Source organism: Pinus tabuliformis, chromosome J, assembly GCF_031772625.1.
Source record: "Pinus tabuliformis cultivar Carrire ecotype Pingquan chromosome J, CPIR1, whole genome shotgun sequence".
Classification (NCBI taxonomy): Eukaryota; Viridiplantae; Streptophyta; class Pinopsida; order Pinales; family Pinaceae; genus Pinus; species Pinus tabuliformis.
This window is the reverse complement of record NC_142295.1, coordinates 859,573,207-859,587,330: the sequence shown is the minus strand read 5'-3', so window position 1 is coordinate 859,587,330 and position 14,124 is coordinate 859,573,207. Positions and strand designations below refer to the sequence as shown.

The 14,124-nt window shown below is 42.5% G+C and overlaps 1 protein-coding gene across 1 annotated transcript in view; it reads left to right on the top strand.

Moving 5' to 3' along the window:
• RBL15 (RHOMBOID-like protein 15) overlaps positions 1 to 14,124 on the top strand; it is a 330,258-nt gene that overhangs the window by 185,435 nt on the left and 130,699 nt on the right. The window contains 4 exon segments of the mRNA XM_089378613.1: positions 750 to 841; positions 968 to 1,038; positions 1,191 to 1,285; positions 1,359 to 1,431. Coding sequence (XP_089234739.1) covers positions 750 to 841; positions 968 to 1,038; positions 1,191 to 1,285; positions 1,359 to 1,431 — 331 coding nt within the window.

Genomic DNA, 14,124 nt, shown 5'->3' with positions numbered 1-14,124 from the left:
AGGAACGCTAGGCTAAGGGAGAAGACACATTTAGTGAGCACAATACACAGTGAGATAGTGAGATGTCAGTGATTTGGTGGAGAAGGACATTCATCCAAGTGTGTGGATTTTGGAGGAAGAGAACAAGGGGCAGCAAGGGAGAAGGATCCGACAATCAGCAAGATCGAAGGACAGGTTTTGAGGGTTTGATCCGCTGGAAAATTTCCAGGTGTTTGCTATTTGTATTTTTTCCTCAGAGATCCATTTTCCTAGTAAGGGAGCTCTTGTATGCGGAAGATTTCAATTAATGAAACAACATATTTGAAGGGCAGAATTTATTTGTGTGCATGTGGATGAGGTTGGTGTTATTTTTTGCTTCCACTGTTTATATTTTATTTACTTATTAAAAATTTCAACAGTGCTTTTATTCAGTAGATCTGCATTTAATACTTTTTACAACAGGGTATTTAGTTGGTGATAAATTGCTAGTAGCTGGGGTTGGAAAATTAACAGAAACAGCATTATAATGCTTAGGACATATACTTAGGTGCATCTAAAGCAAGGTGGGGCATTGCACTTGATTCCCATCGTATAAAAATTGTGATGATTTCTCACACTATATAAAATATTTGCTTTTAACTACATGAAATAAACGATGAGGCAGTGGGGTCATGACACACAAACAAACATATAGATATATTAGATCGTTCTATTAGATATATCATGACATTTTGAAGTTGACACATAATCTGTTGAATTGAATGCTCCAGGTATGCTTGGATCCTTCTTATCCTGTTCCAGCTTCTAATGCCAAATGTTTCACTCTTAGGACATCTCTGTGGCATTTTGTCTGGGTTTGCATGTCCGTTTACTTTTAAGTTTTTGGGTTGTTATGTTTTTCCTTTTCTTCTTCAGGCTTTTGATGTTTTTTGGTTTGCTAATTAGTGAATTTCCTTTGTAAATAATACTCAAATTTTCTGTCTGACAGATACCTATGGCTTATTTAACTACTTATTGGGATTAACATCATATACAGCTATCGAGAACTCTGCAATGCTTGTAGGTTTCTGCTAAACCAGAATTACATTATCCAAGAATGTTGGGGTATGGTGGGAAGGGCTAAATCTACATGATAGGATTCTGTAGGACATAATAGTTGATGGATTTTTCATGAAGATTACAGGGAGAATAATTTTTTATTCTTATAATAGGCATGCTGTGTAAGGCGCCCTGGATTCATTGTTGGTGGTGCAAGTGGTGCTGCAGTTAATGGATCACTTTCTTCTTTTCCAAGTACAGCATCTAGGTGATGGCTCAATCTTGTCTACATATCCAAAATGCTCTCTCTTCAGGTTGTGCTCATATTTTGTTTTCTGCAGTGGTGCAGGTTTAGGTAATTTTTGGAGAAATGTCCGTTCATGGATGCCACCGAGGGAAAGTTTGCCTAATCAGGTAGGGAGGAATTTATAGAGTTGTTTCTAGTATGTTCAAGATTAGTTAGAATTCTGTTTCTGAAAAAATAGTTTATTATTATTTCAAACACATGGACAAGGACAATCTGGCAAAGGCTGCTCACTTGGGTTGATAAGGGTTTCCCTGAATGACATGCATTTGAAATGACAACTCATTAAGCATAGTTCAGACTACAGCTTCTGAAAATGCATTTGAAATGGCAACACACTAAACACAGTTACAAGGCTGTGGATAGCAAAGTTCAAATTCTGCAAGCAACATGCTTGCTAGAAATTCATCAGCATAATTTTTTTTGGGTGCAGTAGAAAATAATTTTTTTCCACAAACTGGCTTTTATTTGCTCAAATATCCGTCCCTAACTTATGAAAGAAACCACAATGTCCTTGATGTCCATCAGAACAGGTTCATTCTGGGAGGAAGAATTGTCAGAGTAAAATTGGGTCTTGTTTCTCATCCACTTTGGTCAAATTGACCTACAACATTACTTTCTATCACATGAGAATGAATCTAATTTCATCCTTGTGTTTTGGTCAATAGTTGTCAACATGAACAAACTTATTGAATACTTGCCCGACAAGTTCAGCCAGCAGAACCATGACTTAATGCATAACTCCAGTCTGATAATACAGGTGATTCTTGTAAAGAAACTTCGAATCTCAAGGTGCACAGAAAATTGAGTCATGATGTCCCTTTCATATAGTAATATGTAACTAGTATAATTACAAAAAGATAGGGTTATTTCCAGTGAGGAGTCCTTGGTATTTTTGTAAAACGTTCATTATAAACATGAGAAAGTGGGATTAGTGTTTATTTACATTTCTGGTTATGTGGTTAAAAACGAGGATTATTCTTGGTAGTCTGCATCAAACTTGCCAAGGGTTATTGTTAATTTTCAGTTAACATGTTCTTAGCTTAGGTTAGATACATCATTCAACCATATGTCCATTAATCCATTTAGCAATCACATTAAACATTATATGACAGTAACTAACAAAAGAACATAAATGATAGATGCTGAAGACAAGCAAAGACCAATGTTTTACAACTCCGACTCCGACTCCGACTCAGCCGAGGATCGACTCCGACTCCGACTCGGTAATGACTCGGCCGGCTCGATTTCAATGACTCGGTCGTTGTAAAAAATACATTAAATATTTTTTTTTTTTAGAAAAAAACATAATTTTAAATATTTTAAACATAATTTTAAAGATTTTCATTCATGTTTCCAAACACACAGCATTATAATATAGATGGAAGACAACATATGATCAAAGTAGGCTCATGAACCAATCCATTATATCAAAATGGTACCCAATGGCAATACATAGTCAACTGTCATACATGATCAAAGACTCAAAACAAAATACAAATAACCAAGGAGGCTAGAAATGGCCTCTACAACAAAAGTAAACTGTGATGGTGACCAGACTCCAATACTAGTACTACTGGCTAGTAGCTACTGCCAGAGGAGCCAAGATCATCTCGACCAATCTCTGGATCATCATCATCAGAGTCAGACAAGGGGCCCCATGCCTCCTCCTCATCATCATCGTCTCCAACTGCAACTGTAGAAGTGGTGCCAGTACCACTAGCAGGCTGTGCAGCAGATGCAAGCTGAGATAGAGTAGATATGCGGCTGCGCTTCTGTCGTGGCTGAGCAGAGGAAGCACCTACGGCTACAACTGGAGTCCTACTCCTCGGAGTCCTACTCCTCGGAGTCCTTGCTGGCTGTGAGACTGAGGCTGGTGGATCGGGATCTGCATTCAACTGAACAGGCTGAAGTGGATGTTCCAGTTTAAGTTCATCAAGATCCTCATCAGGATCAAACTCTGGTGGACGACTCTCCACTACCCAATCTGATGTTGGATCAATGTCTTGCAACACAATGGGATCTGAATCAGGTCTTTTGTTCAGCAATTGGTTCCGTCTGAGCCGAAGGTTGTATTGGACAAAAACTAGATCATTCAACCGTTTTTGCTCCAAACGGTTTCTCTTCTTTGTGTGAATCCTCTCAAAGACAGACCAATTGCGCTCACACCCAGATGCACTACAAGTTTGACTCAAAATACGAATTGCAAACTTTTGCAATTGAGGGCACTGGCCACCAAAGGCCTCCCACCATTGTGCTGCAAAAAACATAGGAGTGTAATGAATTATGAGTTAGATGAAGGCTGAAGCTCAACAAAATTACAAATTATATCTAACTTTCAAATTATAAATGATTTAACAAACTTTAGTCTTTAATAAAAAAAGTAAAACTGTAAAACCATTAAGAAATTGAAAATTGAAATTTTTGTTTACCTGGCTCATCTGCTTCTCTTGCAATCTTTGCTAGGTTCTTCCCAAAGGTACCTGTTGCATTGCTGAAGGATGTGACCTGTTGATGTATCTGCAGCTGATCAGACTCCGATGGGATCGTGCGTTCAATGCAATCAACCAGTCCATCTCTGACCTCCCCCCTCAAAGCTCCTGACTCCTTAGATTTATAATGATACCGTGGGTTCAAAAAATACCCATCTGCATGTATAGGGCGATGGAGTTGATTGTTCCATCTTTCATCAATGATTGCCCAAATGGGCCCATACTTTGCCACTCTATCCTTGTATGCTGTCTTTATTTGCTCCTTTGCTTGATCCATAGCCTCATAAATGAAGCCCATAGCCAACCTTTCCCCATCCACCAACCACAACACCTTAACTAGTGGCTCAGCAAGCTTCACAATCTCTGCTGCCTTTCTCCAAAAAGTTTCATCATGGACTTTCCTTTTCAATTCTCTGCCTTCTGGTTTGTTAGACCAATTGGTTTGATTCCATTCATCACTGGAAAACATCTTTTGCAAGTTTCTATGTTGGGAAAGCATAGATTGCAATGTCAAAAAATGTGTAGCAAATCTAGTGATGGCAGGCCTAATAATATCCTTGCCTCCGGTGTGTTTCCTCATGAGACTCAAAACCAGTGTATGATTGTAGATAAATTTTGTTATGCTTTTGGCATTATCTACAGTGTTTCTGACCCAATCTAGTTTTCCAATATCCTCAAGCATGAGGTCTATGCAATGTGCAGCGCATGGGGTCCAAAAGATGGTCTTGTGTTTTTCCTCTAACAGTTTACCAGCAAGAACATAGTTAGAGGCATTGTCTGTGATGATTTGAACAACATTAGCCACCCCCACCTCCTCAATAACCTCATCCAATAGCTGAAACAACAAGTGGCTATCTTTTACCTTATCAGATGCATCAACTGATTTTAAAAACATGGTTCCTTGTGGGCAGAAGACAAGAAAGTTTATGATGGTACGGTTTCTTTGATCAGTCCATCCATCTGACATGATGGTACACCCTGTTCTTGCCCATGAGTCCCTGAACTCTTGCAAATACTCATTAATGGATTGAATTTCTTTCTGCAAACGAAACCCCCTTAGCTCTTGCATAGTAGGGCCTTTGAAGCCTTTTCCAGCAGCATGTATGGCATCAAACATAGGCTCATAATATGGTGAACGAGCAGCATTAAAGGGATATCAGCATCATACCACCATCTAGCTATGTAGTCACAAGCAGTCTCCCTCAATTCTTTCTTCCAATGGTCATCTAAAGTGGGCTGAATTTGACCTTTACTAACTTCAGGACCATGTGCATCTGATGGAGAGGAGGGAGTGAAATAACTTTTGATAGTCACATCACCCTTCATTCTACCCTTTCCCTTATCTTGAACAGAACCAAAAGAGGGAGGAACATAACGGAAAGGGTTGGATGCCTCAGTTTGAGGGATAGAGGAAGAACCCTCAAAATCATAGTGGGGGTTGGTAGCCATCATTCTTTGTATCTCCCTCTTCCTCCCAATCTCAGCCTGTATCTCTTGTTGCCTAGCCTTATCTTCTTTAAATTTTTCAAAACTGGCCAACAAATTCTTTCTAATCTCCTCAATTTCATCAGAGGGACATGCGGTAATTTGGCCTTTAATCCCTGCCAAGTGTTGTTTCAGCCTATGAATCCCCCCAGGACCTTCCTTAATTTTCCTATGGCAAAACTTGCAATGCATCTGACTATCAACCATTTCAACATATGCCCAAGCAGGATCTTTTGCTCTAGGTGCCATTTTTTGACTAGGAAAACAATCTGAAAATGAAAAAAAAAAAAATTGATTCAATGTTCATTTATTTGACAAAAAACACTCTCTAAGCTTTCTTGATATGCACCTAAAATTTACTAAGCAAAAACAGATTTATAGAGGTGGAAAAAAATACCTCCAGGCACAAACTGCCTCTTCAAGCTTGCTCCAAAAATCAGCTCCTCAATGCTGCTCCAAATGGCTGCCCAAGAAGCTCCTCACTCCAGCTACAATGCTCCTCCAAGACTCCTCACTGCTGCTCCAAAACAAGCTCAAGAACTGCTCACTAATTCTCAAAGAAGACTCTCACTCAAATGCATAAGACTGCTGTGAGTGAATGAGAGCATTTGGCTGTCTTAAATAGGGTTTGGGAGGGGGAAATGGACCCCAAAAGCATTTAGCAATTTACCATTACCCTTTGGAATCCATAAACTGAATTGCACTTTACCAAAAATCACAAAAAAAGTTATTTTTTTTCATCTTTAACGCTGCCCAGCCGTTGCTTCTTTGACTCGGCCGAGTCAATACGGACCCGGCCAGGTTGACCGAGTCATAGTTGACTCAGTCAACTGAGCCGGGTTGCTGGCCGGGTCATTAAAAAAGGTGCTGGCTCGGTTCGAAACGGCCGTTTCCGGGTTGACTCGGCCGGGTTGTAAAACAGTGGCAAAGACAGAAAGACAAGCAATTACATTCAACAAGTTATTTAATTTGTAAACAGTGATGAAAAACACTAATACAGACTACACTGACATATAGATCATAAACTGAAACAAATATGAGACAAGCACACAATGGACACCGTTATTTTTGAACAACACGTCTCCGGAAAAACCCAATGCATGAAAATTGGTGCAACAATTCTGAGGGTTTTCTATTATTAAGCAGTAGCTTTGAATACAACTTTGGATGCCCTCTCGGCAATCTAGTTACAGAGATAAAATATACTGGCAGAAACCTAAGAGAGATTACCTCACTTCACCCGGAAAAATCCCTTCGATTAGGAAACTGAATTGACTATCCTCGGCTACAACTGCGCTGCCCCTTCGCAGCAGCTGCGTGGGTCTGCGTTGAGCACTCTCAGACTCTGCGTCAACCTTGCATTGCCTCTTACTGCCACCTGGAGCTCTGATTTCAGCCTTCTCGGCTGATCCTGCTACTCCCTAGCTGAATTTAGAGTTCTGCAGGAGGACAACTCTTCCCCTACGCTGGAACTGTGTCAAGCAATGCGTGGGCCCAACTAGCCCAACGTCAGCCTCCCTTGGTCTGCCCTGCCTCCTTTGGCGTATCTCTGCCTCTCTCTGCTGAGTATTCGGGGTCTCGAAGAAGATCCTCCAACCCCAACTATCCCTGCCCCTCTGCTACAACTCAGATCACCTGTTCGATTTTCTCAGCAAACCGTGCCCCAGAAAAATCGAACTGATTTGATCACTTGGTGTATCTCCAACTGACCCTCAAGCCTCCTCTTATACTTTTCCTATTGATGATTCAACGACCAAGATTAAGTCCCTAATCAACGAGTACGATTAAAACAGACTTGATCCTCGTCACTTAGAAGCTTCTCACCCATATTTTTATTAATACCCATTAATATTTTTATTTTGCCAAGTTTAGACTTAGGAACTTCATTAAAAATATTAATTATTTTAATAACTTACATTTCAGGTGGAATTTCTCCAAATGATTTCTGGGTTTTGGAGATCTCATGTGTTCTAGGCTCTAGCCCCTCCACAAAATTTATGAGCTAGAGCACATCCGATGCTACCCAAAATCAACACTCACTCTTAGCGAGGAATGTGCTCTAGCAATACTTCCCACTAGAAGCATCACACTGATCCACTGCATCGGTCCTCTATGCTGTTGATGCTTGGCCTACTACCCTTCATCCACTGCACTGTTGCAACTTGTACTGCTGCCCATGACACTGCCACTACCATTACTGCATCTGTATTGCAACTTCCTCTCAATATGCTGCCCATAGCATTGTCACTGCTAACTGCTGCACTGCAACTCAGTTGTTGAAAAGTAAGCAACTTAAAAGCCACCTAACAGGCTGACATGTTGGTCAATCTGGATACCCTGTGATGTTGAAGCTACCTCTGCTGCTAATCTGTGTTGATCCTCTGCTGCTATTGTGCTGCTGCAATCTGTTCTGTGCCTCCCACATTGCTGCAACCTCCACTGTGCTGCTTCAGACTCTGGCACTCTAGCTCTGCCACTGTTGCTGCATCATCCCTCGCACCCATTGATTCACGTCATTTTGCCACTGTTATTAAGGGCTCTCGTAGCCATACGTGATCCAAGAGTTTGGGCACCTCAAGGATCTTGCCCCTTTGTAGTCCTCTCGACTATAACTCGATGTCTCCCCACCTCTTTTCCAGAGGTGCATGAGCACTCATGGCACAATCCTCGTCATCGTCCTCCTTGTTAGCTTTCGTTGGAGCAACTTTTGAGTCAGAATTCTCTTCCTTGCCCTTCTTCCGTGGATACTGAGTGGTGAAATGTCCTAGTTCCCCACACCTGAAGCATCTAACTTTGGTTATGTCTTTCTTTTTCCTCTTTTGTTGCCCTGGCTGTCCTGATGATGTGAGAGTTGCATCCTCCTCCTCCTCCTTCTAGGCTCTGACTCCTTTTGCCGCTACTCCCTGCCTTGGTTAGCCTCCTGATCTCTTCTTGTCGAAGAGCTGCCCACATCTCCTTCCAACTAGGGAGAGAAGCTCTGCCCAAGATACTCTGGACTGCATTCAGGGCAACCTGAGGAGGAAGGGATCGATCTCCTCCCTTCTGCATTTGGTACTGTCACAGTTGATTCTCCAATAGCATCTTCGTTGAACAGAAGTCCTCTAGTACAGGGTGGTCAATGTCTCCCACATCTCCCTTGTTGTTTCCTTCTCAGCAATGTGTGGGACCACATGATCTTTGACATCATCTAGAATCATGCATTTAGCCTTCACTTGAGCCTCCTCGTATTTCTTGAGAGGATTAACATCGACCAGTACAACCACCACTTTCAAGGCATAATTCTTGATGCAATTCTTGTCCAAGATTGCTAGGATCCTAGCCTTCCAGATGACAAAGTTGGATTCTCCATGCAATTTGTCTTGATCCCTCATTCCATTGACTGCCATTTTTGCTCAAACAAGTGTAGAACCGGTTCTCTTCTCCCTTTCTTACTGCTGCGCCAACAAGACTCAGATTTGGATTTCTTTGGCGCTAGAAATCCTCTAAGGAACACGTTCTTTTAGACTCCCTTCGAGTCCTGATTTCCTTCAAGTAAATCCTCCCGCTAAATAATGTCAAATCACTCCTCTCCAATCCTCCTTTGCTGCTGATCAGCAACTCGGATCTAGATTTATTTGGAAAGAAACTGCTAAGGCAGACTCCCTCTACCTTGGCTTTTTCTCCACAGACACTGTTTTGTACCAACAACAGTAGTGTCCCACCAACTCCTCAGATCGAATCTGCAATGTGCCTCCAGCCTCGACAACTTACTGATTTGAGCCTCTCAAGCTCTGCACTGGGCCAGAGAGTTGACGCAGTCACTGCGTGAGCTCCTCTTGGGTACTGCGTCACCTTTTACAGGCTCGAAATGCTGACGTAGGCACTGCGTGAGCCTCTGCGTCACTTCTCTGGCTCTGCGTCACTCCTTCAACTGCTCCTCCGCCTCTGAAACAACACTGTCACTCGGGACAGTTGCTTCTGTGTAACAAATTCACTGGATCTCCTGGCTGATGACTTCAGTGTCATATGATCTGCAATGCCCTGATTGTTGAAGTTTCTAAGTTTACTTAGTTTAGAAACCCTTCATGCACTTTTCTCATTTATTCCTACGTACTTGTTATTTTTCTTTAAGAAGTTATTTACAAAGTAAATACTGAAAATAAACACTAGTGCATGCTCGACATATTACAGATCAACAACTAAAAGAAACAAGAACAAATACACCACATGACACCATTATTTTTGGACCAATGTCCTGGAAAAACCCAATGCGGGAAAACTGGTGCAGCTATCTGAGGGTTTTCTTATTAAGCAATATCAGAGTACAATCTGGGTGCCGAAATTGGCCTACCCAACAGAGAATTTCCTTAGCAGCTATACTTCATAGTTTGAGAGAAATATCGTGGCTGAAACCCTGGAAAATCCTTCCGGCAGCTCCTCAGCACAAAACTGCTCTACAACCCCAACGTCTGCCCAACTTGGATTGCGTCAGCCCCTCTCTGTCTCACACTGGCCCTTTGTCAGCCTTTCTTGGCCTGCGTCAGCCCCAGGAGGCCCTGCGTCAACTTTCTTGGCCTCTACGTTAGACACGTTGGCCTCTCTCGTGCTCTGCGCAGCACTTGGCTACCTCTGCGTGGCCCTGAGTGAGCCCTTGCCGGCTCTGCGTCACTCTCCTTGGCTTCTGCGCTACTCTCCCGACACAATCTCTGCCTTCATTGTTTCTCTGTACTCAATGCGCCTCAGCTACTCTCCCGATCACTCTCTCTTAGCAAACCCCGCTCTAGAGAATAGAATGACTGATCACTCTGGTGTGATCTCCAAGTGACCCTCAAGTCTCCTCTTATACTTTTCCTGTTAACGATTCAACGACCGAGATTAAGTCCCTAATCAACGACTAAGATTAGATCTGGCTTGATCCATGTCTTTTGGACCACTCTAACATAGATTCATATTAATGCACGTTAATATTTTATTTTCCCTAGGTTTAAACTTAGGGACTCCATTAAAAATATTAATTATTTTAATATCTCCTGATCTGTTTAGAATCCTCCCAAACCCTTTCTGGGTATTGGAGATCTCATGTGCCCCAACCTCTCCATAAAATTTTGTGGCTAGAGCACATCCGATGCTACCGCAAATCAACGCTCCATCTTAGCAAGGATTGTGCTCTAGCAATACTCCTCACTGAGTATTACTCTGATCATTCGGCATTGGTACCTGTGCTGATGCTAGGCCTTCCTGCCCAACGTCCTCTGCATTGCTGCCTTCTGTACTGCTGCCCATGTTTCTGACACTGCCACTGCTGCATTTGTACGACAACTCCCTCTGCATCCGTGCTGTTGTTAGTCCTTCCTCCCAGCATTGCATTTGCACTGCACCTCCTCTCATCATGTTGCATCGTGCTGCCCACTATTGCACTGCAACTCAGTTATTGAGAAGTAAGTAACTGATCTCCCAACTGACCTCCCTGTTGGGCTAGAAACACCCACTGATGCTGAAGCTCCCTCTGCCACTGACAAGTGCTCCCTCTCTTTGACCTCTGCGCTGCTGCAACAACTCCTTGCATCTCGCATCGTTGCACAACTCGCTGTGCCTTCCTGCACTGGTGCAACACTCCTGTACCTGTTGCACTGCTGCAGCCTGCTAGCTTTGCGTTGTCTTGGGACTCCTGCACTGTAGCTCCCTCTGCTGCTTCATATGCATCTGTCTCTACCCACCCATCCAATCCTGCTACTCCTCGTCGGGGCTCCCGTAGCAAGGTCTAATCCAAGAGGCTGGGTACGTCGAAGATCCTACCTGTCATCGCCTGTAGTCTGCCTGACTACAGCTCGATGTCTCCCCACTTCCGCTCAAGTGGTGCGTGTGCACTCATGGCACAATCATCATCTGTGAAAACTTCGTTCTCTACCTGTGCTGGCGCTGCCTTAGTCTCGGAAGACTCTCCCTTACTCTTCTTCCTTGGGTACTGGGTCGCATAATGATCCATCTCCCCATAGTGGAAGCACTTGATCTTGGAGAGATCTTTCTTCTTCCGCTTCTCCTGCTTTCCCCTAGATGCTAGGGCCATATCCTCCTCCTCTTGCTTGACCTTGATCCCTTTGTTGCTGCTACCTGTCTATGACTATCGTCTGATCTCTTCCTGGCGAAGAGCTGCCCACATCTTGTCCCAAGGTAGGAGAGTCCCTCTGCCCAGGATGCTCTGGACAAACACTTCCCACTCTTCTGAGACAACATTCAGGGCTGTTCTCACCATAAGCTCTTGATCCGGTGTCTCTCCTATAGTAGTCAATTGATCTCGGATCTCGTTCAGTCCTTCGAGGAAGGAGTCAATCGATTGACCCTTCTTCATCTGATACGACCTCATCTGGTTCTCGAGCAACATTCTTCTTTGCACAAAAGTATGCTGGTCTACGTTACCGGATCCGGCAGCAGAGGGGCAAAGATCTCCGTATCCTCGGATCTGATCCGGATCTGGATCCGGATACGCAGGAATACGTGCCAAATACGACAGGTGGCGGATGTGCACTTTTTGGAAACGGCTCCTCCTCGCCAGAAACGTATGTCTAGTATAAAGCCGGAACCCGCATAACTTTTGCCCAAATTCTGAAACCCGAAAAAGTTAAAAATTAAAATGGGTGTATGCGTTGGAGTTTAGGGTTTTCGCTTTTTACGCTAGTTAAAGTTCCACCATTTCAGTGTGCTGAAATCTTTCCCACAGCCGCATTTTTTTTATATAACCACAACCGCATTTTATAGTTTATAATTTAGAAACGATAACCACAGCCGCATTATTTAGAAATGATAACCACAGCGGCATTTATAATTTATAACCACAGCCGCATTATTTAGAAATGATAACCACAACGGCATTTATAATTTATAACCACAGCCGCATTATTTAGAAACGATAACCGGTTAATTTCCCATTTTTGAAAACCTGTTTTGAAGTGCGTTTACCCATAGCGTTTATATATTATCAGCGTTTATATATTATTATTATCAGTTTGATAAATTATCAGCGTCTAGTTTATTATCAGCGTTTATATAATTTGAAATATATATATAAATGCCAACGATTAACTTTGCATATGCTTCAGTTTCATTAACTTTCAAATGAGCTTTCAAATGAACATTTAAAAGAAATCATATATATTTTAGTTTTTGGTATTGATATTTTGATATATACATAATATTATAATAATAATATATATATATGTAGCTTTCAAATGAATATTTAAAATCTCATGTATATTTTAGTTTTTGTCTATTGATATATATATTAGTTTTTTAATTCAAATTGTGTGTGTATATATATATATATATATATATATATATGTTATTTAATTCAAATTGTGTATTGATATTTATTAACCATCAATATTTTTAAACTCTAAAGTGTTTTTTAAAATTTTAAAAATATTATTATATTTTATTTTTTTGTACGTGACGTATCCTTGCCGTATCCGGATCTTGGATTTTCAAAAAACTAGCAGATCCGGATCCGAATCCGTATCCGTATCCGGATCCTGGTAACATAGATGTTGGTATAGGTTCTTGAGAGCCTCCCACATCTCAACTGCCGTTTCCTTCTCGACTATATGTGGTACCACATGATCCTTGACCCTGTCAAGGATAATGCACTTGGCCCTAGCCATCGCCTCCTCGTACTTTTCATTATCATTGGGGTCGACTGGGATAGCTATAACCTTCAAGGCGAAGTTCTTGACACTATTCCTGTCAAGCATTGATAAGATTCTAGCCTTGCAGACTGCGAAGTTCGATGCTCCGTCTAGTCTATCCTGGTCTCTTACCTCGTGTAGTGCCATGACGCTCCTCTAATTCCCTCCTGGAAGTTCTCTTTTCAACTCTTCTGAGTCTCTACTTCTAGTCTGGAAGTTCTCTTCTGGACTCCCTGTGAGTCCTGATTTCCTTCCTGGAAATCCTTCTGTCGCTTGTCGAGATGCCCCCTACTCTGATCGTCTTGTGCAACTGCACTCCTGATCCGGGTTCCTCGGCTAGAAACCCTCGGTAACAACTCCTCTGGCCCTGCTCTATCAGGCACTGTCCTGACTACATTACCTCACCAACTCCACTTTGCAATATTCCTGCAGCCTTCTAGACCCCAACAACTGCCTCTCCGTGAACTGCGTCAGCTCCTCTCTGCCTCACGCTGCCTCTGCATCACCCTGGATGGGTCTGCATCAGCCCTCTGGCCCTCTGCGTCAGCAACGCTGGCCTCTCTGAGGCTCTGCGTCAGCAACGCTGGCCTCTCTGAGGCTCTGCGTCAGCAACGCTGGCCTCTCTGAGGCTCTGCGTAGCTACCGGTCTCTTTTGCGTGGCTCAGGCTAGCTTTGCGTCACACTTCTTGGCTTCTGCGTTGCTAGAAACAGCTCCTGTCATCTCGGGATAGTTGTTTTCTGCTGCTATTGCTTCGCTCGGCTGATGTCTTTTAGTCCTCCTGTGATCTGCAATCACGCTCTGATACCATGTTGAAGTTTCTAAGTTTACTTAGTTTAGAAACCCTTCATGCACTTTTTCTGATTTATTCCTACCTACTTGTTATTTTTCTTTAACAAGTTATTTACAAAGTAAATATTGAAAATAAACAACAGTGCATGCTCAACATATTACAGATCAACAACTAAAAGAAACAAGAACAAACACACCACATGACACCATTATTTTTGGACCAATGTCCTCGGAAAAACCCAATGCGGGAAAACCGGTGCAACTATCTGAGGGTTTTCTTTTTAAGCAATATCAGAGTACAATCTGGGTTCCGAAATTGGCCTACCCAACAGAGAATTTTCTTAGCAGCTATACCTCACAGTTTGAGAGAAATCTCGT